General features: G+C 42.3%; 1 protein-coding gene across 2 annotated transcripts; it reads right to left on the bottom strand.

The window, feature by feature from the left end:
- Window positions 1-509: 509 nt before the first annotated feature.
- Window positions 510-5,907, bottom strand: isl1a (ISL LIM homeobox 1a). 2 transcript variants are annotated; one of them, XM_075468131.1, is made up of 6 exons: window positions 5,699-5,907; window positions 5,175-5,364; window positions 4,194-4,453; window positions 3,016-3,299; window positions 2,517-2,684; window positions 510-1,306 (listed from the first exon to the last, which is right to left on the bottom strand). In XM_075468131.1, exons 1-6 carry the CDS (start codon window positions 5,724-5,726, stop codon window positions 1,190-1,192), a joined length of 1,047 nt encoding a protein of 348 aa, XP_075324246.1. In that variant the 5' UTR covers window positions 5,727-5,907; the 3' UTR covers window positions 510-1,189. The 2 variants fall into 2 exon arrangements, with proteins under 2 accessions (XP_075324246.1, XP_075324245.1); XM_075468130.1 differs by having other exon boundaries at window positions 3,016-3,302; window positions 5,699-5,906.
- Window positions 5,908-27,910: the final 22,003 nt, after the last annotated feature.

The following is a 27,910-nucleotide window of genomic DNA, read 5'->3' as shown; positions in this document are numbered from 1 at the left end:
CATTTGTATGATTTTCTTTTTTCTTTTTTTAGGCACAGACGTTGGTTAAGTCATAAATTCAGAATATAGTCGGGTAATGCTCGTGTAATTTCAAATACAGAGACGTGTGTTAACGTCTAATGAAATAGTTAATGGGTAGTGTCATCAGTACAAATTTCACAGTAAAAATAGAGTTTTGGTTCTAAATGTTTCTGGAAACTGATCTATAAGTCAAAAACAATGATGACAAACAAATTATTCAATTAAAACGTGATCTGTTACGAAGCGGAGGGGGCGAGTTCGGAGTCAGTAATGTGAGGATCAAGATTTTAGGCGCAGAATTTGTGCAAAGCAGAACGCATTCTTACCCATAATAATTACAGCTGGTGTTCGGTCTCATGAGTGAATATTCATTTAAAGAGAAAAAAAGCTCTTATTTTACATTACTTACTCGGGATTTTTTTTTTTAAATAAATAGAAACATAATATTGAATATTGAAATGTGAACGAAAATCCACGGACAAAACAAATAGTTTTTGTTTCTTTTTACTTCAGTTACGAAAGTTACACAAAAGGTGGCAAATTTATTAGCAATAAATAATAAATAAATCTGTTGCACAGGAACAAACAAAACATTCCCTCCACAACTAACTTATCATTCATTTACAGGTCTTTGGGGAAGAAAAAAATAGCCTATTCTTGGACGTACACTAATACACAAATGTTCCACGAAGCCTGTGGCAAAATAGAGGTATACCTTGTTGCAAATGCCTTATTACTTAAGTCTCGAAGGAAAGTCAATTAACTGCAGAGATTCTGCGCGGTTTTCCTCCAAATGGTCTATCAGGCTATATGATGAGTTGGGTGTATTAAATAAAAATAAAAAATAGGAAAAAAATCAGACTGTTTTCTATTCAATGTAGCTGGATTTAGATCGTGATTTAGATTTGTCTCTTATTCAGAGGTCCCATTTTTCGATAAAGCAGGTTCATGTCTTCTCTTTTTGGCAACTGTAACCAGGCATGTAAATGGGCTGCACTGGTCAAGATGACGCATCCGCCTGTCTGCGTTCTGGATAGACATTAGAATGGGTGGCTGTGGTAAATCCCATGATTGTCTTCACAGTGTCAAAATACAACCAGTGGGGTTGTGTGGTGTCATCGGGAGGAACTGGATGATCAAGGCTTCAGTCAGTCCGTGCGGCGGCTGCTCAAGCCTCGATGGGGCTGGATACCATGCTGTTCGGCGTGTCAGGAAGCTGGGACGACATGGACGCTACCTCGCTGCCGGTCGAGTTCGAACCCGGTCCTCCCTCAGAGAAACTGACCTGAAAGAAGAATCAGGCAGCAGTTAGTAACATCCGGATACCCCACAGTGGTGTTTGTGTCCGATTGAGGGCAAAAAAAAAAATCAGAGTCTGCAGGGGCCACATTTCGGACGCACGCAAACATCTAAAGAGGCGTGCGTCTTCGAGTTGTGGGGAATAAAATATCAAATCATATACACACACCATAACTACACACCGAGTCATAGCTATTTTTCATTTATCCGTAATCAATTAATTTATCTCAAACTTTCTGCGATGCGCTCTCTAAATGCTTACTGGGCTCGTGTGCGCAATTATCCCGCAAGCAAAAAACACGGATGAGTTCAATTTCACGTCCCCGTTTTTGTAATAAGCGCCACTAAACATCGAATGTGGGGAGATAAATTCCAAAATTAAGAAAATAGAGAAGAAGCAAGCGCACCAACGTCCTGTAGTTTTGCCGAACCTCAAAGCTCGAACTGGGCTTAAGAGAGTCTAAAGGATTGTCCCGAACTTTCTGACCGGGCAACCATAAGTAAATCAATAGGAATTAAATTAAGTCATCTGTCACTGGTTCCGTGTCTTCATTTCCCCATCAGGTGTCCCTCTAAATTAAAAAAAAAACGAGTAATCTATCAATAAACAGGCAATCCTCTGCTTAAAAGTAGAAATTCATCAGAAAACAGTAACAAGCAGTTGGGATGACTAACACCAGTCATCTTTGCAGGTGGATGTTGGCTATGAAGCCACTCAGATCACCTACTACACCAGTTGTAACAGCGCCATTGAAATAAACTGTCCGTAAGGGAAAAAAAAGTCAAGAAAAATATATGGACGTGTCATTTTAGATGGATGCTGAGTATTTAATGTGGACGGAAACATCATTCCTTTTCACAGCGACCGGCATGAAAAAAAGTTTTCAAGAGGACCAACTACATGAAATGCGTAAACATCGGCCTGAATGGGCTACGGGTTTTGTGTCACCTGTTCCTCTTTAGGAGCAATAGGAAAATAGCAGGAAGAAAAGTGTAAAAAAATTGCTTTTTAACATTGCCACAAACCTGAAACACACTGCTTAAAATGGGCCTGCTGCGTCAAAGAGATGAACCGCTTTGGGTCAAATGTTGTGATCACGGATTGAATATCCTGATAAATTGAATGAATTGAATACACAATGTCAATGTCTCAGTTGTGAGTGCTTCAATTAGTTAGTGATCAGAAAATGACGAACCAGTTGTTGGAATGCCGGTTGGTCGATGTCGCTTTGCAGGGCGAAGTCGCTGAGGACCTTCCAGGGCGGCTGGTAGCTCTGCACCTCCACCGGGTTGGCCTGGATGCCGCCATCGTGCCGCTCCGGACTGGCCGCCACCATCGGTGTGCCTGTCATCCCCTGGATGTTCTGCAGTGGAGGACGGTCGTGGTCAGCAGTCGTAAATATCTCTCATGTCATCGCGTGCACTTGTGTGTGTGTGCGCGTGTGCGTGCTCTATCAGCGGTCAGAAACAGACTCAACATAAACACGGTCACTTTCATATCACCGCTATACTTTGCACTGAGACAAATGTAGGATGTTGGACTCCTTAAATAAAACCACTCCACTTGCTTTGAGGGGTTGTCATGTAGGGAAATAACACGCAGGTTTTTTTTTTAGTTTTAGTCTTGTGCGTGTTTGTGCAGGATGCCTGAAAGGCAGAAAGAAGGCTTCCGGCCGGCGCCGGCGGTGCTCTTACCGTCTTGTCGTTGGGCTGCTGCTGCTGCAGCTGCTTTATTAGTATGCTTCTCTTCTTGTCCTTGCACCGCTTGTTCTGGAACCAGACCCGGATCACCCGTGGGCTGAGGCCGGTCATCTCCACCAGTTGCTCCTTCATTAGTGCGTCAGGCCTCGGGTTGGCATTGTAACACGTCCGCAGTGTGTGCAGCTGCTTCTCGTTTAGCACTGTTCGGACCCGGGTGGTTTTCTCCGGCTGTTTGTGCACGTGAGGCCGTAGCGCAGGTTGCCGGGCGGATATTGGTTCTGCTGTTTATCAAGCCAGCAAAAGCAAAGTTAATTCACATTAGTTTGGTGTAAACCCAGATCAATCTGCGTAAGTATGTGGATGAGCCATTTATTTTTCTCTCTTTCATCCCACTGGAGCCCTGGTGCGTAGAGCTGCGTGGTCCTGCGCCATCAACAGTTTATTCAATCAGACAGTGTGCAAACCCAGACAGATTATATGGAAGATTACAACACACTGCTGAGGCCTTCCATGGGCCATCTGAATGAATGAATGAATGAGGGGGGGCCTTATTAAGTTAAAATGTCGAAAAGCAGCTGGCAAATCGGGTCCCATGTTAATACATTAAAAAGCAGCAGGGCCATCTTTGTAATCTTCAAGCCATCACGAGCACCGCACAACAATTGGCCAAACATCCCGCACCCGCAGCCATGTAGGTCACAGAAGATAACTGAGTGTATTTCTGACAGCAGCGCCCACTTTATCTAATCTGTGGCCTGACAGAGTTCTGCAGAGCAGACATATAAAGACAGGCAGAAATTCAAAAGTCCACCAGAAAAGCTCAACAACTCAAATATGGAGAAGTTTCACGGTTCGTGACATTCAAGTCCATTCAAAACAGAAAATGTATATTCATATGTTTAGGTATAAATATACGTAAAGATCAAACTTGGACAAAACACAAAGGCTGTTTGGAGCTTCACGAAGTGCATTTAATCTGAACATGAAATATCATTACTGTATATCCTCTGAAGAGTCGCGTGTAGACCACAGTTCATTTCTGTCTGAGGAGCGCGTGGCCAAAAGCAAAAGGCTTCGGACGGAAACAAAAGCAGCCCGACAACAGGCTCGGTGCCATTTAAAGTGGGATTTAACAGAACGGGCTTGCCTCTATCTCATCGGGACGTTTTTACCTGCCATCTGCAGCGGTCTGGCGGGATGGAGCGGGCTGAGCGGGTCTCCGTTGCCAAGGCTGGCCCGCTCCACCACATCGTGGTCGGCTCTGCAGAAGAGCCCGTCTTCTCTGAGAGCGAACTCGTCACCGGGGATGAGCTGCCGGCTGCACGCTACACAGCGGAAACACTCGATGTGGTAGACCTTGGAGCGAGCCCTCATCACGAAGTCGTTCTTGCTGAAGCCGATATTGCATTTAGCGCATTTAATACCGTATAACCTGCGGGGCAGACACACAACACACACCAACCAACCGAGTTATGAACCGCACGGAAACCCAGAATAGTAATAACCTACCCTACCAAATGTTAGTATTATCATCATCATCATTATTATTATAATTATTTATTTATTATTACTATTGTTATTATTATTATTATTATTATTATTATTATTATTATTACTATTATTATTATTATTATTATTATTATACTGTTGTTGTTTTTGTCGTGTTCTCAAATGGTAACGTGACCAAATATAATTCTCATGAAGGTTGGAAGATACTTTAAGAGGACTTTTGTCATTGACTGAACTCAACTTATCTCATGTTGTAATAAAAAACAGAATGTTTCTGATAAATACACTTCATGGATATAGATGTGGGCTCTTCTACAGGTCCGCCTGCAACGAAGCACGCTGCCTCGCATTGAAACCACCTGTGTGTGCGTTATGTAGGCCTTTTGTGCGGTTTTACAGTTCTTTAAAAATGTTTCTTATGGAGCGTGAGATGAGGAAACACTTGCGCTGCACTGCTCAATAATCAGGTGATAATATGTAAAATAAGACCATAGCAACCCACTGAAAACGGGACTCCGCGGGATGGAAAATCAGCCCAAATAATCTCAATCGAGTCTTGTGAAATATTAATAAACATAATAATTCCAACTGCCGTGCAGCTCCAGCTCCTGCCGTGTGAAAGTCGTCCTGTCCCGCCGTCCTACCTGATGTAGTCCCGTTTACAATAAGTCTTTCCGTCTCTGACGAAGCAAGTGCATGACTCGTCCAGGTACTGGCTGCACTCGGCACATTTCAGACAAGCAGCGTGCCACTCCAGGTCCGGGGAGACCCGCAAGATGTACTGGTCGTGTATCTGGTTCCCGCAGCCCACGCAGAGAGACACCAGTCGCTTCTCTGAAAGAGCAGCATGAAGAGGCCACATCAGTAAAGTAGCAAATGGAATAATATTACGTATTTCACATTGCAGATTATTATCTAAACGAATGCTATTATTGCTGCTGGTGTTTTAACCGACCAATAAAACAGTTGGAAGACATAAACAGTTACTGTCACTTCTATGATTGTCCTTTTCTTTTCTTTTCTTTTTTTTTTCTTTGGCGAGAGCGATGGCTTTCACAGACAATGACAACATTTCTGTCTGTAGATATTACAATGCAACAAAGTCAACTCTCAAGTTGTGAGGAATTCAATAGCAGACCGGCATCCCAACATCGAACAAGCATCTTACTTTTCGGCGGGTCCCCCATGTCTCCCATATCGACAAAGTAAGGCGATGTAAGGTCCACTGTCACTGCGGGCTGCGGCGCCGGGAAGCCGGGGTCTGTGCTCCGCTGCCGGGCTGCGGGGCCAGGAGCTGTGCTGTCCGGCTTGGGGAGGGAGAGTGTGTAGAAGGCTTTTTTTACCCTACAGGACTGTGTGCAGCTCTGATCCTGACAAGCGACAGGGCTGACGTAGGACATCAGCACGTCATCTACATAAGTAGCGGATTGGCTCTGCAGACCCTGACCAGTAAACGCGCGCGCGCGCTCGCGCTGGTGCACTTAGGCCTCCTGCTGCACACACATTTTCCCAGGTATGCTTTGGCGTTTTATATGGGATTTGATTTTGCTGTTGTGATGTGTAGCATTGTTTGATCATTTTTATAAAATCGGCAGTTCATCTCGGTTTTTGCATTCCCATTTGCAGGCCTTGGTCAATGAGAAAAAATCCAGAACTATTTGAACAAGTTCGTACAGGCAATGGATTTATTTTGAATTAATTATAAGTTCACATTTACAGATATTTGACCTGATAGTAATGTACACATTTACAGCAGATAGCAGCATAACGATGTATCAGATTCAATCTTGTTATCATCAACGAGAACTGTTCAGTTTCCCAGGAGACAGTCTATGGAGAGCTTAGTTCTTCTGCATTTTAAGGGAATGAAATAACCCAAACTTAATCCATTGGAAGACTCAGCTGACAATTAGCCTACTCATTTAGCCAAATGAAAAATATCTGGTCGCACGGCCATCCGTGGCTTTCAGCAGAGCTTCAGAGCCTGGGCATCCGGGCCTGGGCATCCGGGCCTAGGCACCCGGGCCCGGACTGGCGCTGCAGCTCAGACACACTCACGCGCCCTCTTGTGTTTGTGATCTCCTCATAAAGTAAACACACAGCAGAGTCTCTTTCATGGAAACGGAACAGCTGTATGTTTGAAACGTGCCGAAATGTTGGCCTCCGCGACTGCAAAGTTATGATGAGAATACTGCTGTTGAGATTTATAAACTAATCTGAAATGATTGATTTTTCTTTAAATCATTTCCTATTATTATTATTATTATTATTATTATTATTATTATTATTATAACTAATGTATATACCATAAGTAGCTAATAATAATCAGTTTCTCTAATAATAATTAGTTATAATAATAGTAGTGGTATTTTGAGAGAATTAGGGCAAACATTTTTTTTAATATTTCGCTTACACTGGGATGAAAAAGGATCAAAGATAAGAAGTAATGTGCTGTTTTTGCTTATTGATTGAACATATTGATATGCACATTATTCGAACTAGAAATACACATTTTAAATGAGTATTTTGTCACAGAAGAAATATACATTGAAACCACCTGTGCGTTATGGATGTTCAGAATGAACTTGAGCACAATGGTGACCAAACCGGAGAGCAGCTTATTAAGTTTATTCTTGCGTTAATCATGTGACTGTGACGCTGTGGTCAGGGCTGATGGGAATGCAGCATCTGATGGTTTAGAGAAACTATCTGTCTGCTGTCTCGATTTAAGTAGTGTGGAAGTGGACCTAAATACAGACGGAGCTTTGCAGTGTTTAAAAATCAGACTCGAGATTTGATTGTAGCTAACATAAAAGCATGTCCAACAATTTTTATTTTTTTTTTTTACTGTATTTATGGTGCAGTTATCATTTAACACACACAGGCTCCTTTACATTGTGCTGTTTTCAGAGAAGCGTTGGCTGAATTACGTCCTCCTGTCCAGGTACAACATATGTAAATTAGCTGCGACAGATTTTATTTTGGAGTTATTCCTGTAAAAACTCATTTTTTCTAAAATTAAACTCATTCTGTATAATGAGTCATGTTGTTTTCAGGACTACCTGACGCCGTTCCTTTAATAACCATTAAAGAGAAGAAATCTTGTGATTGGGTGAAATATACAGAGGACTAAAACAGCTGAAAGCAGTGCCTCTGCCCCTCAGTGCACACCACTGACCACTCCACTGACCACACCACTGACCACACCACTGACCACACCACTGACCACTCCACTGACCAAGGACGGAAAAGCTCCATGCAGGTCCAGGACTGAAGGACAAATTTAAAGGAAGAAAATCCAAAATGATGAGCTCTGCAAAGCTCATTGTCGATGTAGCTAACTGGCACAACACATTTAGCTTTTTGCTTATGCTTTGATTTTTGAGTTTAACCAACATTAATACCAGGTGCACACTGGCAGTGTGGGGCTGCCCTCAAATGAGGAAGTACAGTTGCTGATTTTCTTATTTTCCTTTCATTAGATGTCTAAACTGTCCTGCCAGATTTGACCAACAAGTGACTCTGCTTCTCTAGAACATGGCAGCTCGACATGACTAAAATGCCAAAGCACATGTTGAATGATTTGGTTACACATTGGTATGCCTGCAAACATTCGGCTTTAATGCGGAAGAATTATTTCTCAGACTTAATGTGTATTTTTCTCCTCAAATAATGAACCCATTTTTTAAGGGCTTGGTAAAATGAGAAATGAACACATATTTGGTCATTCTACCCATTCTTGTACGTAAACAATCTGAAGCTTGTCATTGCTCGTTCCTTTTAGGCTTTGGAATGTTGCTTTTGCTGTTTTTCTTTCCTAAAATGCAGTTGGCCACACCAGAGTGGTGTAAAAAGATCTGCAGATTTGGCTGTTTTTGGGTGGGGATGTTTTAAATCCATTTGTTTTATACAAATAGCTGTCCTTATTATGTGTTTTATTGCATTTTCATGCTGAAGTTTTTACAGGTGCTACAGACTCTTTGTAGCGGTTCTACATGTCAGTTCATCATCAGGTGGTTTCAGAGAGGTACATGGTTCTGTAAAAGCACTCAGAAAACAACAATACAGCAATGTACTGATGCTAGAAAATGTACTTTGTACTTTTGAATACTTAAGTATTTTTAAAAGTAAGTACTTCAGCACTAAAATTTTGACCGAGCAACTTTTACTTGTAGTTGAGTAAGACTTGACCATGAGTATCTATACTTTGACTCAACATGGAGATGAGTACTTTGTCCACCACTGGACACGGAATATGACGGCAACATGGTCTGCAGTCAAAAGAAGCAGATGGATGAGATCTTTTTAGGTACCAGAACAGGGCAGGATGTCTTCCATTGCACTGGAACTTTCTTATGGCTCAGGTGAAGTTTGAAGCGGTGCTGAAGAAACTGTAGATGATCCATGCAGACCTTCAGGACCCTGGCGCTGACACCATCTGGCCCCGCAGCCTTGTTACAGTTGGTCTATCCAGCTGCCTCTTCACCTGAAGGATGGAAACAGAGAGACATGGCGGGGGGCAAGCTGTGACGGGTAAACTGTGGGGCCAGTGTAAGATCATTTTAGCAAGAGGCAGGGGAAGAGAATTATGCAGGTTGTTCTGAACTGAAGCTATTGAAAAACATGTTCAGCTCATTGTCTCTCTCCAGATTTCCATCATTCTGCTCCCTGCTCCCCTTAAAACCTGTGATTTATTTTCAATCCTGACCCCACAGTTTGCTTTCCAGCCTTTTCTTGTACATCTCCTTGCTCTCTCTTCTTCCCTCATCCTCTTTTTCAGCTGTTTCTGTACACTCCTGCATAACTTTTCTGAAGCCCCCCTTCAGAGTTTACTGAGCCTCCTGAGGCCACCAACTCAGTCTTTTTGGTCACAGGTTACTGCTGAGCAATGGGCGTATGTGTGGAGGTGTACTGCAAAGTACCAGATTATGGTTTGATTATCCTAATGGAGGATGTTCAGAAGAACTATTTGCATCCCTTACATTTACATAGAATAAATCCAGCGTTTTGTTTTCTCTCGTGGAGCAGCTGACAAACCGTGGGAAAATTGAAAGTGTAGCAGAGAGGGAATGTGGTAGAAATCCTAACCTGGCAGCGACTGAGCTGATGATGACACAGTAACACATCTGAACTCTCTCGGTAGATTATATGGATGAAAACGTACAGCTAACAGTTCAATCAATCAAATACAGATCCTGTCCTTCACAGTGGCATCTCCAGGATTACATCTGTTGTTAAGAAGTATTACAATACCTCCACCTTCGTTTGTTGTGATTTGTAACTACATATATAAAATTGAGTTGAATTGAATTGGATCATTAGATTTTTAGGAAAAATAAGAATACACATAATATGATCATAGGTGCTATAACTGGCTGCTACTATGTTGTGGTGCATTCTGGAAATTGATGAGTCACTAAAACTGAATGACAAATTCAGCAGGTGTAACGTGCATTTGGTCTACTTTACGTAAAAGATTGGTGATTATGATGGCATATAACAAGCGAATGAACCCTTTATTATTATTCTGTGGTTCTAACAGTTATTAGTTGTCATTGTTTCTTCTGGAAGAAGAAAATGATGTGTTTCTGCCAGCATCAAATATGTATCAAATAAATTATTGGTAGCCTTAAAAGGAGTAGGAATTTTTTGAATTTCATGGAACTGTGTAAAAATGATAACATTAACATTATGAATACTGTATAATAGCCTTTTTTTTTTTTATACAGGTTATGGACATTTACATATGCTTTAACGTATTCAAGAAATTTGAATGAATGCTAATTCATCTGATCATTTCAGGAGATAAGATGACTATGATGAAAATAGAAAAATATCACCAGAGTTGTAACTTAAATCTGCTGTGTGAGACTTAATTTATATGAACATCTGTTACAGTCAATCTCCTGTCAGAACACAATTCACACAATTCTGAGAAAACGAACAGGTAAGATATCTTTACCCGCCAGTCATTTTAACCTGGTGTTGGTTTAAAGCATTCAGGCGCTAGCTCAGATTGCAATAGTGTTTCATTTCAATAGGTAATTCAAGTAAAACATTATGGAAAATTTGATCGTAAATCTATTCATTTTAGTAAAAGATTGTTCATAAGATCAACAAAAAAACAGTATGCATAGTCATCATTTGACATATTTTATGTGTCCAAAAAAAGGAAATCAAAGAACAATGATGAGGACTATGATGGCTACACATCATTTGGGAAGCTGTCTCCATTACTAGTGTTTTGTTTTTGGAAAAGTTCATCTTAGACCTTGCTTAACCTCTTCAACTGGGTTTAGATCTGGATTTTTTGCAGACCACGGGAAAGGCTTTATTATGTTTTAAGCTGGATATTCCTACCAGATCTAAGGTACTTGTATTGAGTCATAGCTGAGTTGAACCATGTCACCTGGTCTGATGTGATGAATTATGAGGAGGAAAAAAAATCTGGTGTCTGTATGTTGTCACCCTGTGCACGTAAGTTTTCTGTAATAACTTGAAGGTCAGTGCAAAGATCAGCAGTAATAATGGTGGGTAGAATAAGTCCTATATATAAGTGCTATATATAATGACATTTGGGGACTGGAGGTAATGCTGTCGAGAGCCACTGACTAATATAGTCATGGAGTTTATATATATATATATATATATTAGTGTTGCACCGATACCGATACCAGTATCGGGCGGGGCCCTGATCAGCACTAAAATGGTGGTATCGGTATCGGCGAGTACCAACAAATAGGGCACCGATACCATTTCCGATACTTGTATGACACTTGAACGTAGCCCTCTCTCTCCCGACACTCGCTACACTGTGTTGTGATCACTGTGCAGCTATCGCTATTGGCCTGCTCCAGACCAATGAGAGCGGGCCAATAGCCGCTCTTAACCAATGCCGGGGCAGCTTTTTCTATGTGTGAGGAGCAAGACGTCTGGCGACACGGCACTCTGTTAGCTGGGGAGGATGTCGTTCGCAGTCATCTAGAGCTGCCGGCGACGAAGACAGTCGGCCAGGGGGAGTTTGCAGCGCGAGTGTGAGGAGGGGAGGCTGGGTGCTTCCTAAAGTCAAAACAGGGTCCACGATAGAGAGTGCTGGGCCGCCATCGCTCCCTGTGCGGTCGTGACAGCGCACTACCAGCCGACAGCCAGTTACCGTCTTCGCCGTCCAACAAAGCCGTTACCCCGGGGAGTTGGACGGCGGCACAAGCTCAGACCCCGGGGGAGGGTCTCGCCAAGTGGGCGAGTTAAGTATTCCTCTCCTTTTAACTTCGTGTTTCAGTGTTTATGTATAGGTCGGCCTATTGTTATGTGGTATTGATTGGTGGGGTTGTGTGGGGAGGAGTGACGGGTCTGTGGTTAAACGAGCGCTATATGCTGCAGGTTAGCCGCGTGTTTTGTGGTGTGTTGACTCTGTGTGCTGTGTTTAAAGCGTGCCTTAAAGCTAGTGAAGCTAGCCTGACTTGTAGTGGGTTTTCATTCCGTGTGCTGTGTTAAGGGTTAACCTGTCGTGTGTGTCGCGACCAAGGAAGCCTGCGTTCCCAATCCTTCTCTCTCTCCATTAGATCGGAGCCCCCCACCCCATGTGTTTTATGAACTTGTAAACCAATAAAGATTTTACATTTTACAATATGTATTACATTTTACATTTTACATATTACATTTTATATACACATATACATATATATACCGATACTACTCTGTTTGGAAAAAAAAAAAAAAAATTAATATGTATATATCAATTATTATTTATTTTTTTTCAAACAGAGTGGTATCGGTATGGTATCGGCCGATACTGCACAGGCAGGTATCGTATCGGTGCCAAAAAATGGTATCGGTGCAACACTAATATATATATATATATATATATATATATATATATATATATATATATATATATATATATATATATATATATATATATATATATACACACACACACATATATAGTTTAACATTGCAACTAATGTCTTTCCAAATGTTGTTTCTGTTCTTTTCGTTTAAGTTGCTGCTTTACAAGCTGTTTGCTTCGGGTTAAGCCTTACGGATGCCTGGTTAGGCAACAACATTTCAGAGGTAGAATTAGGCACTAAAACTGCTTGGGAAAAGATTGGGGTTGCATTTGTAATGCACTTTGTAACATAATCCACCATGTCAGATAAAGATTTGGAAATACAACATTTAATAATGTTTACCTTGTCGTTTAAAAACTAACTCTGAAGGCTACACTCTGAGACATCGAGGGGTCCAGGCAAAACAGCAGCACATGACACCTTCAGAGTGAGAAATGGCTGGAAAGAACAGTCAATGTGTTTGTATGTATTTGAGTAATTTCCTTTCAAAGCTGTGAAATAGGGCATTAACTTTGCCAAGGAACTGCCTTTCTGACTACCCACCAAGATACACAATACACGTGTTGGAGCTCACCCATCGCCAACAAAACCTTGACTTTTATTTTTCATTTTTGTTATTCATTCTACGCTCTAATGAACACTATTGGCAGCAAGTTTTAGTAGTGTAAGCCATATTGTGTGTATTTTGTTTCGATTTTTTTCCCCAGAAAAAAATAATGTTGAGATTGTTTTAATCTAGTTCAGAAACTGTGCGTGTTTGAGGGATTTCTCATTGTATTTCACTCACTTCCTAACATCTTTGTTGATGAGTTACCATTCCAGCAAGAGTTGTTGACAAATGGGAGCAGCTGATTGAGCTTTCCAAAACGTAGCTAATGCCCACCTCTCAACGAGAGTTACGGAGGAAACACCTTGGATGTTGTGCAGGAGCAAAATGAAGAAATGAGTGGGGAGGAATTTAGGCATCTGTTCCCTTATGGGTAATATTATAATTGATGTATAATCACGGGTAATGTGAAATTTCTTGCAAGTAGAATAGATGAGCTTGGCGCACTCACATAGACATAACCGGAATATCATGAAAACAGTATAACTTTAATGTGTTACACCTACAAGTGGCAAGGAGCATATGCTGGAATCCAGAGCCTCTGTACCTTGCATAGATGATACAGGCAGGCAGAGTCATCAGGAGTAGTGGCAGAGGCAGAGATGATGCAGTACTTAATAACAGGGCCTTCTCTCTACATCATCTACTGAAAGAGTTCACATTGATGGCCAAGATTTCAACCAAGTCTCTTTCTCAGCTATACTTTGAACTTTCAACAGTTTGTCACTGCTCCACCAGAGAAAATAAAATGTTAGATTCATTAATGCAATGTGAAAGATGCATACAGTTCCTCCGAACATCTTCCATTAGGAGAATCAGACAACAACCCGGTACTCCTCACTTCCACCTTAACACCAATTGTGCAGCTTGTTATCAAAAAGACTTTGTAAAGATGGTCTCGAGAAACTGACAAAAAAAATTCTGAAGGGGTGCTTTTAGATCACAGAACATGATGCAGAATACCTTCAGGAGGTAGACAGGGACTTATAGAGGAGTATACAGAAACCGCTGAAAAATAGGATAAGGTAGTGCAAGGAGGTGTACAGAAAGAAAGCTCCAGCACAACAACATGAGATACGTGGTCGTGGATGAAAAAGATCACAGGCTTTAAGATGAAAGAGGATCTGAAAACTGGACAGAGCCAATGAGCTGAACCTGTTTTCCAATAGGTTCAGCTCAGATCAACACTCAGCATGCTCCTCCCCTGCCCCTAGCAACGCTGAGCTCACACCCTCCCCGGTCCACAGCTTGGCTGTCGCACCTCTGCCTTGTGACCCTCCACATCAGGCATGGATCTTAACGGAGCCAGACTCCAGCTTGACTGTCTCTGGCAGTCCGGGGAAGAAACATTTGGTGAGAATGAACCTGAACAAGGCTGCAGGTCCAGATGGTGTCAGCCCCAGGGTCCAGAAGACCTGTGCAGAACAGATATGTGGGATGCTACAGCCCCTCTTCAACTTTAGCCTGAGTCAGGAGTAAGATCCAGTGCTGTGGAAGACATACTGCCTTGCTCCAGTGCCCGGAAAATCTCATCCATCTGCCCTTAATGACTTGGCTCTAATATTCCATATGAAGTCCGATAGACTGTTAGTGGCTTACTACAGCGGAAAGATGAACACCTTTCAGGACCCACTATAGTGTGCTTATCATCCTGGGGTTGGTAACCAAGATGCCATCATCTACCTGGTACAGTGAGCCCACTCTTTAGAGAAAGCAGGCAGCATCAGGATCATGTTCTTTCATTTCTCCAGTATTTCTAATGCAATTCAGTCTGCAATGTTATGTAAGAATCTGCATAAAATATAGGTGGATCCCCAACAACCATTTGGATTATTGACTACCATACACATAAAGACCACAGTTTGTGTGTGAGAGAAGCTGATCAGCAGCACAGGAGCACCACAGGGGACTGTAAAACGCCCCGTTTCTCTTCACACCTCAGACTTCCTGCACAACTCAGAGCCTTGCCTATCCTGTGTGAATGTAAATTGTGTGGTTACAAATCTATCATGTTGACAACATTTCTTCACCTACAGAAACATTCCAATACCATGAAGAATAGGATAAACTGGACTTGTGCTAATTCCCCTTAAAGTAGGTGCCCATAAGACCACATTTTACTGTGACACACATTCACAGAAACCTGTGCAGGATCAACAATAACAGCTCATTTATAGCTAATAACAAATTATTGACAGAATGCATTAACCTTTTCTGTGTAACTTAGTGCTCATGTGAGTCTCATATTACATCCTGTTAATATGAGATAATAATAATTAATACGATGATCTAAATGATCATGGTAGATTTTCGTAATTGGCATGTTTTTATCTTCTGATGTAATAGGCTACCTTTGACCTGAGTGACATCTCTCTTTAAACTTCTTGTTCCCAGTCTTTCTTGACCTCTTTGAAACCTCTGAATGATATCTGTCAAATCCTTCACTTTCACATGAGCTTTGAACATTTCAGCAGTAAGTCACAGGCATCGGCTGTGGCTTCAGAGTATCCTGTCCTATCGCAGGGCAGGAGAGCTGCCTCCCCTGGGTGTCCCCTTGTGCCCCACAGACCATATGGCTGGGCCTGGCCCCTCTAGATGGCTGAACTGGTCCACGGACCACCTGAGGCAGCAGGAGCTCCCATAATCATTGGAGACAAGGGCCACTTGACACCAGGCTGACAGATGGTGCTCCAGCACTGCTGCCCTGGACTGCTGTTGCTTTGTGTGTGTGTATGTGTGTGTGTGTTCAGATTGAGAGGCACAATAAGGGCAATGATGTGTCAGGGATGGTTAAACATGATGGTGGCAGTCCATCTTCTTTTGTCTCCAGGGCAGCCGTAGCCTCAGGCAATGACTGCAGGCAAATTTCATCACATATAAGCAGCAGAGGATAACAACAGGCCAGCTCAACAACAATGTTCTTCCGAAGTAGATTTTCTTTCCTGCAGACCCATCATTTTTTGAAGCAGCTTTTGAAGCCAGTCTTTACATCAAAATTGTTAAGCAAACTCATTTGGGATTATTACCACTTTCTCTTTATGAATAATGCTATGTCATCAAACAAAATTGAAAATAATATTTTGGATTATAGATTGTCATGGGATCACAGTAACAAGATTGTCAACATATTTAGCGACTGTCCATCAGTTCTCATAGAGTACACCTACATGGTGCCAGCAGGACGAATAACTCTTCAACATTCCCATCGGGAAGAAATAAAGCTGAATATTTCTCCAAAATCAGAGAGGAAAAGCAATGTCAGCATGTCTAAAGTTCTTGCTTGAAAATTTGAGTGTTATAACTGTGATATTGGACATATAGTAAAATCTGCATTGCAAAATAATGGAAAGTAAACGTCTCTATTTATAATGTTGTATTGTTGTTGTATAATGTTGTCTATTTTTTAAACAAAAACAATAGACAAGGAAAACCATAACAACCAGATGGACAAAACTACAACTACTAGACAAGTCAAATTTATTTGTATAGCACCTTTCATGTAGACAACAATTCAAAGTGCTTTTCATGAAATAAAAGCATTGCAGCAGGGAGTGGAAGAAGCATTAAAGATACATAAAAGAATATAAAAAGAAAGTGTGGTGTATGAGGGATGGTTGCCTTCAAACGGCCGATGTGTAGATGGTACAGGAAGAACTCTGCTGGCACAGACATGGTCCAACACAGAAGGGTTTTATTGGCCACCAGGTCCGTCTCAGAATTACAGAGTGATGCATCAAATCTGGAGAGATCCTCGAAGCCCCAAAGTCTGTGTCATCTCTCCCCGCTTCTCCCCTTATGTAGGGTTAACTTTCCCCATGTGGTGACCCTGGGTGGGCTCGCTAGTCAGGCTAATATATATATATGAACCTATATCAACAGGGAAATTAAGTTAAATGGCCAAAACTAAGAGTTGGTTGCCTTTAGATCCTGGTCAGTCAGTGAAAGATTTTCATTCAGTTTTGTTGAATAGTCTGCATACAGAAAATGTTTTACCCTGCCCACACACTACTGTATATGCCCTACTCAGATGTAGAGTCATAAGTCTGTAGGGCATTGATTATGCTTAGCAAATCTTAAGAGTTCATATTTTGCAACTAATATATCACAAATCAGGACACGGAGACTAATACAATTAACACAACTAAGAACAACACCTAAAATTAAGTCGTGAATACTGGAGACTTTTTCCACCACAACTTAGCATAATTTAGCATAACTTAGCAAGGTTAAAGGTAATAATTATCTGTTGTAATTCTGTTGACTAACTGCTTATTCTAATTGGGTGCTAACACACATACTTGTGCCACTCACAATAAATGACCAAGTATATCAGGGGAACAGTTGTTTTATTAGGTTATTTCGCTTTATTTGTTCGGAAATCTTCTAATGCCTAATGTCATATTCATGTCGAAAATTTCAAAGGGTTCGATCATCTTTCCATTGATCACTACTTTTAAGGTTATACAAAACACTTTGCAACGTGTTCCTCATTCTCATACACGTTCATAAAGCTCATTAGGTTACATATGGAGTTCAATGTCTTGCCCAAGAACAATTTGAAACTTGGAGGACCTTCACACAATTGGAATGTCTGCCACTTGAGATGCAATCTAGTTTGCTTGGAGCTCCAACATTTTTGCTTTTGCCCACATTTGAGTTAACTATCCAACAATTGAAAGGTGAATTAGATCCTATAAATTGATCTTTGGTGTAAAAAATGTAATCCAATCCACAGCAATAAACAGAAAACCTGTCCAGGGTGTTGACCTGCCTGTCTCTTTGTGTGCAATTATAGAAGATGAGGAGGAAACAAAATTTTATTCATACTTACGTAACCAAAGGTGCTGCACTAGCAAGTGGTCCACAAATAGGAAAACGTGAAACAAGCTAAACAAGCTGAGAATAACAGCCAAACTTGATATGAAACAACAGACCGCTAACAAGGATGGTAAACTGATGGAGAACAATGGAGCTTAAATACTGACTGGGGTAGTCAACTAATGAAAAGCAGACGCAGAGCAATTTGGTCACTGACACGCAGGTAAACTGAAGGCAGAAGAGAAACTAACTGCAGTGAACAATGGAAATGAATTTAAAAATAAAAGAGGATGTGAAGGATATTAACCTGAATCATGAAAGTACAAAGGACAAGGTCAGACTAAGACCCAACAAACATAAAACCCATGGACACTGTCTTTCCCCTAATGTCTACCAAAAATAGGCAACCCTTCACCACGAAGAGTAGAAGGATATTATGGAGATTTATTAATTGATGGATTATTGTATTGTTAGGTCATTTTCAATCCATTTCCAATCAGCAAGGATAAGCCATGAGGTTCAGTGGGAGTTTAAATAAAGTCTACAATTTTGTAGAACCCACGGCTCAAATTAATGGCACAGCTTGTGCAGAACTTGAGAACAAGGGGCTGAGAAGAGCCATTTAATTTGAATCAGGTGTGTTTAGAGCAGGGAAATATCTCAAATGTGTCGGGCAGTGGCCCACATGAATTTAAGATTAAGAACACTACTGAAGACAACAGTTTAATCTGATATTCCTAAAGTTAGCATTATGTGTCATGTATTAACTAACTAATTAACCGTCGGAGGTTTGCCCGGTGGAGTTGAATGTGGTAGCCGCAGCGGTCATGTCAGTGGGGGGATCCGGGGGTTTCTCAATGAGTTTCTCGTTCCTGTGCCGGCTTGCTAGGTGCTTGCTCAGATTTGAAGTGGAAATTTTCCCTGTAGATAAAAATGTTCTTCCCAAGCAGAGTGTGCAGCGGACGCTAATGTTTTTGTCAAACTCAAAGGAATGTCGGAACTCCCGAGCATTAAACGCTGCATGGCCCTGCTCTCCCCCGCTCCGTGTTATCTCTTGTTGATCTACACGCTGACGTCGCACCGCTCATACGTGATGGTCATCAGACGCTCTCACAAACAAAATCACGCTTTAGTAACACAGTAACACAGCCTGCTTGTGGGAAAGTAACAGTCATCTAATTACTGTTTTTTGCAATTGTAATCCCTTACTTTACTTGAAAAAAGTAATGGGATTACAGTAACGTGTTACTTGTAACGTGGTACTGCATCACTGGTTCTGACCCTTCTTACAGACATCTTAGGTGTTGCATTTACTGTCCAGGTAAACACTCCAGTATCTGTATTCCTCAACCACCTCCCTCCTCAGCTTATTCCTGATCTTTCTAGAATGAATAGATCCTGAAAGGAGAGGTCGTCTCACTGTGTTCTGATATCGGGGGGATGTTGGTGAGGCTGTGTTAAGATCAATGACTAAGGTGCATGGTGACTTTATGGAGGAGAGACAAGTAGGGTGTGAGGTTTGTGTTGCTGGAGGCAGTAGAGGAGCATGCTGAGTGTTGAGTTGAGCGGAACCCTCTGAAATACATGTTCAGCTCATTGGCTCTGTCCAGGCTTCCACCACTCTGATCCTCTGATGTTCTTTAACCTTAAAGCCTCATCCCAGTCTACACTTCTGTCATGTTGTTCTGGTGGAGCTTGCTTTCTAGCTTTTTTTCCTGTAGACCTCTTTGCTCTCTGTTATCGTATTGTAGTGTGGGAGTGTTGTTGTGCTGGGACTTCCGGGAGAGAGAAACACCTGATGATTGATGTTGTTCATCTGTGGTGGGAGTGATGAGACTCACCTGTGTCTGTAGCTGGAGGAAAGAAACTGAGGCGAAAAATAAAGTTGAGGGGGCTGGAAGTGGGTGTGGGAAAGTGAGGCGGGAGAGTTGTCACCCTTAGCTGTAGGTGAAGCACTGTGGCGGGTGGGTGCTGCTCGCAGCTTGTAGTGCTACCAGCAGCGAAGACAGCTGAGTAGGGGAGCTCTGTCGTCCTGGTCAGGAGCGGAGGCTCGATACCTCCTACAGGTAGTGAGGGTCCGGGGATTACTGAGTGCCTAGCCTGCGCTTCTCAGAGCCCCTTCGTCCATCTCCAGGCATGGCCTTCCAATCTGATCAGCCCTGCCTCCGGTGGTGCACCTCGGTGAGAATTGTGCCGTCTCCCGGTCCTGTGGAAAACTCCAATGCCTAGACCCCACGGGGGGTCTCGTAGCCAGACAGGCAGGGCAGGATGAGTCAAAAGATTTCAAACTTTTTTTGGTAATCTTTTCGTGTATGTCCAAGACGCTCATTTAAAGCGGTGGCCAATTGGCTAGATATAGCATATATGTATATGTGGCACCCCTTAAGTAGGATTACCACATTTATGTGATTGTGATTAAAACTCATTCATGATTTATTTCCTACTTATTTTGGGTTAATGTGCCGAATTTCTGGTTATAAGGGAGGAGGGACCGAATCTTTGGACGTAGGAATGAGTTTAACAATGGGGACGCGACACATATCGGAAACATGACAGATATAAAATAATTTTTAGGTGAGACAAATGCGCCCGTCTCCAATATTGGGGGGGGGGGGCATGAGCCATTTGCTCAGAGGCAATCTGGGAGAGAAACGGAACATATACATATTTCTCACTACTTCTATTTCACCTGCTTAAACAGATTAGTAAAGTATACATTAGGTTACTGTGATGTACATGCAGCCAACATGTCCATGTGGGGCCCATAAGGTTTACATTTGGGCTGCAGATAAGGGTCCCACGTGGGTTTGTCCGCAGTTTCCACGGTGGCCCCACCTGTGTTTGCCCATATGGGTTTCAAAGTGCAACTTGAAGGGTGAGGGGTTAGGGTTACCCTAAGCCTTAAATTATTCCAAAGGCAATACAGATAAACACATCACACAAAGTAAAAGAATGTTCACATTCAAATTGGCTAAATGCAAAGTCCAACTAAAGCCACACAGCAACTTGAAACCCATATGGGCAAACACAGGTGGGGCCACCGTGGAAACAAACCCACGTGGGACCCTTATCTGCAGCCCAAATTTAAACGTTATGGGCCCCACATGGACATGCTGGCTGATAGTTTAGGAGTGTTTATCCCAAGGATTTATTCAAGGAAAACTGCGCTTTAGTTTAAGTGTGGACTGACAGATGGACCCTTTAGGACTGAACTAGACAACTGATGCGAGTTTACCTGGAAAGGACCAGATAGATGTGCTGTGTAAACTGTTATAAGTTGTGAAACAAACGGCTCAGAGGCAATCTGGGAGAGAAAGGGAAAACACCTGTCCTCACGTCCTGTCTTTCACCACCTTAAACAGGTAACATTCCTGTTACAGTGGTCTTAGACACTGGGACCCATCTCATTTGCTAGCAATCTGACACTCCCCATCAGTATCAAGCAAAGATCTGGACTGAACTCCACCTGTTCCTCCGTTTTGCTCCTGATCAACATCCAAAGCATTTCCTCTTCAAATCGTCTGAGGTTCGGGGGCTTTTGTCAGGCTTTAGTTGGAATTAGTCATTGCACTGAAATATTTTGCTCTCCACTTATATTTATTTGTCTAAAAAATGAATTTTCTGATTTGCTTTTGTGGGAACATTCAAACAGCATGTGTAGATGATGCAGGAAGAACTCTGCTAACACAGACTTGGTTGAACACAGAAACTTTTATTGTCAACCAGGTCCGTATCAGAATTACAAAATGATGCATCAAATCTGGAGAGATTTTCAAAGCCTGAATCTCCGTAGAATCTCTGCCTCACTGTGGGTGTGTTTTTCATTAAGTAAGGTAGAATCTTCCTGTTTTTTGGTGACCTTGAGGATGCTGCATGTTCCCATCAACGGGCACAAAGCACGGACATGGTGTGTGCGTATCTATTGAGCCTCTTCTGGACACACTAACAGGGCAGTGTTTTATTCTCAAGATGTCCTATTATAGCCCGAGACTCCCCTACACAGCATATTTCTTATCGCTTCCCAAAACTCCTTTGCACAGTTGGTAAGTATCAGACACTTCACTCGTAATGCAAGTTCAACACCTGCTCTAACACAGATCAACAAAAACAGGAATTTCTAAACTTGTGTCACAGTGTGTTGGAGGAGGGCTCAAATGTTATCACAATGTTTTGATCTTGCTGTATCATTTTAATTTAGATTTTTTTTCATAATCATTCTTTTCAGCCATCATTTTTAGCGTCAGGGATAATTATTTTTCTGTCTGAGCATTTCTTTTCAATTAATGGAGATTACAGTTTCACCTGGTTTTACATATCAGAACATCATAAAACAATCTTTTTCATACCAGGTCTCAAAATTAGGCAAATACAACAACACATAACATATTATACTGTGTCACTATTTATTAAACAATAACTGAGACAAAATGCAGAAGCAGTGTGTTAAAAAAAATAAGTCTACTCCATGATCCAGCAGCTTGTAGAAGCACCTTTAGCAGCAATAACTTGAAATAATCATTCTCTGTATGATCAGTCTCTCACATGGTTGTGGAGGAATCCTGCCCCACTCTTCTTTCCTTTTTTTTTTTAACCCCTTGTCTTGTCCAGCATTATGGCAGCAGAATTGTAATTGTAATTGTTATGCCAAACACATTTTCTATGCCAAGGGAAGCTTTATGAATGTAAAGCTCCCCTTGATGCCCATCAACTCCTTATTTATTTATTTAGTTTTGTTACAATACTTAAAGTGTTAGTTCGCCATTTTGCACATTAAGCCCTGTTTGGGGGTATTCTGGGATGAGTTAGAGATGTTCTGATCACAATTTGGACATTTGGTGCTGAACGGAGCATTTAGGTATCCACTGCTGCAGCCCCCCCACCTTTGCATTGAGTCAATGACCACTCAAGCAAACAATCATAAAACGGCATTAAACTTTCGTTTGCAGAGACATGAAACTCACCGTGTGGTCTGTGGTGGACAGCGATACGGTGGCTCGAAAATCACCGCAAAATACGCTTCCAGAGAAGTTATATTACCATTATTGTCCGTCTTCATTGATTTGTATTGGTTTGACTAGTATTACTCCGCGCGCTGTATGTCGCTGGATGTCTTGCTGCTGCTATTCAATGATGTCCAGAAAAATAGGTCCACCAAATGCTAAAACAACTGTTAGAAGGCACATTTCGCTGCGATTTTCGGGTCAATTTATCGCTGTCCACCACTGACCACACGGTGAGTTCCATGTCTTTTCAAACGAAAGTTTAATGCCGTTTTATGATCGTTTGCTTGAGTGGTCATTGACTCAATGCAAAGGTGGGGGGGCTGCAGCAGTGGATACCTAAATGCTCCGTTCAGCACCAAATGTCCAAATTGTGATCAGAACATCTATAATTCACCCCAGACTACCTAAAAACAGGGCTTAATGTGCAAAATGGCGAACTAACCCTTTAACGTGATAGTGCCGAACCGGACCGGGGGACAGGGAAAGAGGAAGAGCAAAGAAAAAAAAGGAACAGAAATAGAAAGAAACAATCCCCCACAAGCATAGGGCAGAGGCCCCTCTGGTGACCAAAGGTGACAGCCCACCAGCCCCGCCAGGCCCCCGGCACCCAGACATGGGCCGTGCGCTGGAATCGGTCCCCGTGAGCCTGAGCGCCACCAAACCCCCCGGCAGAGGCCCCGCTCAATACCCCAGACAGCCAAGCGCAGTGGGCCACTGGGCAAGCGCCCCGGGAGTCAAGACGTGCCCACAGTTGGGTGAAGCCATGAGCAGCGGGGAGAGGCAATGCCCATCCCCCATCAGGAACAGCACAAGCAGGCCAGGGGACAGCAAGACCCAGATCCAGTTTCTCCATAAATCAGAAAAATAAAAAAAACTAATAATAATAAAGAATAGATAAATAAATAAACACGCATCCACACACACTCACACAGCACATGCATCCATCCCCCAGCTCCGCTGGGGTGTGGTGCAGTGGGCACATCCAGGGGCCAGCAGGCCCCAGCCACCGCAAACCCGAACCAGCAGGACAACTGCCCCAGGCAGGCAACCTTGTGGAACTGGGAATGTGGCCATCCGGGCAGCCTACATGCCCAAAGAGCCCCGCCCACCAGATACCACTCAGTGCTACCACCCTCCAAGACCTAATGTGTGTGTGTGTGTGTCTGATGAGTAGTGATGTCTAAGGTGTAATTAAAACAGGGGCGAGGGGCTGCAGAGTGCAGCAAAGGGGACCACCTACATCGTCCCATCCGCTACACCCCGCAGAACACACACGTCCTCAAAACCCTACGTGTGTGAATGTGTGCTGTGTACAGGAGCCAGAAGGTAAAGGGGTATGGGGATCTAGAAGACCGGGGGGGAGAGGCTCCCTGTCTGGTACCTGCCCACTCTTCTTTCCAATGTTGCTTCAGCTCATTGAGGTTTGCAGCATTGGTTTCTGCACAGCTCTCTTAAGGTCCCACCACAGCATCTCAGTCAGGCTGAGGTCTGGACTTTGACTGGACCATTGTAACACCTTGATTCTTTTCTTTTTAACACATTCTGCTGTAGATCTGCTGCTGTGTTTAGGATCATTGTCCTGTTGATGAGCCAGTTTCAGCCAAGCTTCAGCTTTTCTCACATTTGACTCTAGAATACTTTGGTATCTAAAGGAGTTCATGGTGAACTCAATGACTGCAAGGTGCCAAGGTCCTGTGGCCACAGAACAAACCCAAACCGTCAGCCCACCATCACCATACTTGACAGTTTGTATAAGGGCCAATATTGATATCAGTCTCCAGTTTGTAATGGGCTGGTCTTGATTGGACTTTCACATCCAAAACCAGCCCAGTTCCTATTAATACGGAGGGAAGTTGATCAATTAAACAGTTCAGTTCTAGCTGTCCTGCAGTTTTATTAGCTGGACTTATTAAAGGTGATATAAGGTCTACAATTTCACTCCATTCTAAACAGTATGCTGGTTTCTGCAGCTTTAATACTGTCTCCTTGTCAGTAGACTTAAGGATGAAAAGTTTATTTTTCTGGGGCTGTTATGGTGGTTAGCATAAGGCTTCATGGTTCAAATCTTGGCTGAGGCTTTTTCATGTTGAGTTGGCATGTTATTGCTTTGTGTGCATGGTTGCTTTTTCTCTGGCGACGTCTCCAAGATATACCCTGCCACTTGCCGATTCCTGACCCTGAATATGATGATGCAGGAATTAGAAAGTTTTTAATTTTTCAGATAAATTGTTTGTTTTCTTTTCAAATTGAAATATAAAAACATTGTGTAAGTGATGATTTGATATTTTTCTTGGCAATGTGCTGACAACGTGAGATTCTGTGGTGATGACCATAATAATCATGATCTCTTTCTTTTCTTTTAGAAGTCAGTCCTTTGCTCATTTTGCCTCTTGTAAAATATTTTTTGTCTCATTTTCAAAATGCTGTTGTGTCATTGTGATTGTGGAATTACTGCCCCACATTTGAGAATTTGGGAAGGGAACTGCTGTAGATGGTAGCAATGCAATCCTGATGATGTGTAGAGGATGTTGGAGATAAACCGCTTGCAGAATGAAGCCTGAATGTAAATTTCCAATCTTGGGAAGCACATAGCCTCAAGCAAAGGACCAGTCCTTTGCTGTGAACAAATGACTTGTCTAACTCCAAATCGCAATAGGCTTTGCAGTTCACACCCCATCTCATGTTATAATAGGAGGCACTCCGTTCTAACCAAAACAAAAACCTAGGTCTCACTCCTTAACTCGGTGGAGGAGTGAAAGACTCGCTATTCAAAAGAACATCTCGGATCCTGTGCGAGATCAGCTCTATTTGTATCCGGCAATCTCTTCACATATCTGCAGACATGAAGACACGGACCCCCAATCCTTAGGAAGGAAACTCAACCCGTTTCTTCTCCTTCCCGTCGATCCCGCTATGTTTCTCTGCTGCCTATGGACGGACCAGCCATGGCAATGGACCGCTGACTGAGCACCCGGCTTGTTTTACTTGAGATCGAGGTACCTGTATTCCTTTCCCAGCCCAAGGATTCCACACTCCCATCGCTACCAGGAGTGATCTCAAGTAAGAGGCTTGTGTCTAGGCTGAGACTTTAGATTCAAATGTGTATCGCAGTTAATTTCTTTTAAACTTCTTGCATTAGATGCACTTTGAGTTGGACCGCCAAGTCTTGTAATGATCGGTTGATAGTTATTTCTTTGTTTGTTGCTGCAGCATGTTAACCACTACATACTGAAGCTGTGTATTTGCACCCACACTGCTGGGTATGTGTCCATGTTTGATGTGTTTTACAACATGTAAAACTAAGCTGTCCAGTCTACCAGTTAAAGGACCAGAGCCACGTGTAGTGAGGTTATGCTCACACTCAGGCCTCTTTGTGGAAACCAGATTACAGCTGAGTTTTACAGATGCTCCTGGCTTATCTATTGCTGTCCATTTCTCCATTCTTTACAAACACACACACATATATCTCTTCAACTTGTCCGTGGAGGACATGTGGTGTGATTACAGTTTAGCTGGCCTCACATCATGGTCAATCCCTTTATTTGAATTTTGGCAATGCCCTGTGGTGTCCCATAGCTAATGATTTGCATTGGGAATATTAATTATTATCACTAATAACCAGACCAGTTCCCATCCCAACAAAAGTATGAGTGATTGTCTGACTATTAATGTCACGTAGTATTTCATTTGCACATTTAAAGACTGAAATGACCATCGTATCTATTGTTTGCATTCCTTAGAGAGCACAGCAGGGTACGTTTGTCAATTAGTTTTAAAATAAAGAGCCATATTTGTATAATTTTTAGTATTGTGTGATTTTATTTATTCATTCCTTTATTATTTGCACGTACCGTGAGAACAAAATAGTGAAATGTTTGTGTTTATATGTCTTTAATGAAGTTTTCACGGTGCTGTAAGGATCGAATGGAATAAAGCTGCTGATCAACGTCATTCTGCTACCTGGCAAATATAAGACTTTAACACACTTGGCAGAGGCTATGTACCTGTAGGACGCTCTTTCACTGTCAAAGTCAGCTCTTGATTCAACCAAATATAAGTCAACACTTGTGGACGGCAATGGCAACATATTCAACCTGAACGGAAACTCATGCCTCTAACACAGCTACTTATTCGATCATAGAGAGCTAAAGCCTAGCCTGTCTAAGCTTATGACCCACTGGAGTTGACACTACTTCAGCTGGGCATGTGGTTAGAGAGGCTCACAATCATCATAGTGAGGCTGACAACCTACTAAATCTTCTACTGCTTTCGTTACTAATATGCCCCTGCATAACATGTTTCAGTAAAACAAATAATACTACATTGCCGATATTCCTGCTGGGTCACTATCTGTGCTCCTAGCTGTTTTACTTAATTGGCCATAGATTGAATTGCCCATGATAACTGAGGGAAGACATGTTTTTTACCCCTTCCCTCTTCAATTTGCTCTTGTCATATATCCACAACATCTCTTCCTCATCATCTGGGATTGAAGCCTTGTGCTGGACCTTATTTTTGGATTTTGAATGTTCAGTTAGCTGCTCCCATAGGAGGCAGATATTTGAAAGTATCAGTGTCAAAAATAGGCCAAAATTAAATATTGGATAAGTAACACCAGCATAAGATTCCACTTTTGAGGAATGGGCAGACACAGAAATGTGGGATTCACAGTGGTATTTATTTCAGACCAAAGATAAAAGACAGTAGACCAGCCGCGGCCGCTGTATTTGGGCAGGATGGGCAGAGCCCCGCCTTCCACACCCCAACCTTTCTTTTATAGATAAAATATAGATAATTATAAATTATAGATAAAATATTTATTTCAACTTCAATCACAGTGGGAATCGTATTACACCATATTGTGGCTTGTGACGGACTTTGCAAGTGGAATCTGTTTTTATTTTCGCTGAAATTTAGCCTACCTCCTGTGTGGCTGCTTAACGTTAGATCTATGGCCATTGGCCAGGGCAGATGCCTGGTCTGCCCTCAGCTAAGCCCGGCCCCGCCGCCCCTTCTTAGAACTCTCGAGCACATTCTACCAATCAGAATCACTGTAGGCCCCTACGTAGCATAATATCATGAAACATTTAGCGCGCCTGTAT

This window comes from Odontesthes bonariensis, chromosome 6 (assembly GCF_027942865.1).
Source record: "Odontesthes bonariensis isolate fOdoBon6 chromosome 6, fOdoBon6.hap1, whole genome shotgun sequence".
NCBI lineage: Eukaryota > Metazoa > Chordata > Actinopteri > Atheriniformes > Atherinopsidae > Odontesthes > Odontesthes bonariensis.
The sequence above is the reverse complement of the archived record's forward strand: the minus strand, read 5'-3'. Positions and strand labels throughout refer to the sequence as shown.

Excerpts from the sequence above, each read along its gene's own strand:
- isl1a (XM_075468130.1), bottom strand. The coding sequence starts at position 5,726 with ATGGGAGACATGGGGGACCCGCCGAAAA. Across the intron at positions 5,365-5,698 it reads CATGGGGGACCCGCCGAAAA|AGAAGCGACTGGTGTCTCTC; the intron begins GTAAGATGCTTG and ends CTGCTCTTTCAG. Across the intron at positions 2,685-3,015 it reads AGCAGCCCAACGACAAGACG|AACATCCAGGGGATGACAGG; the intron begins GTAAGAGCACCG and ends CCTCCACTGCAG.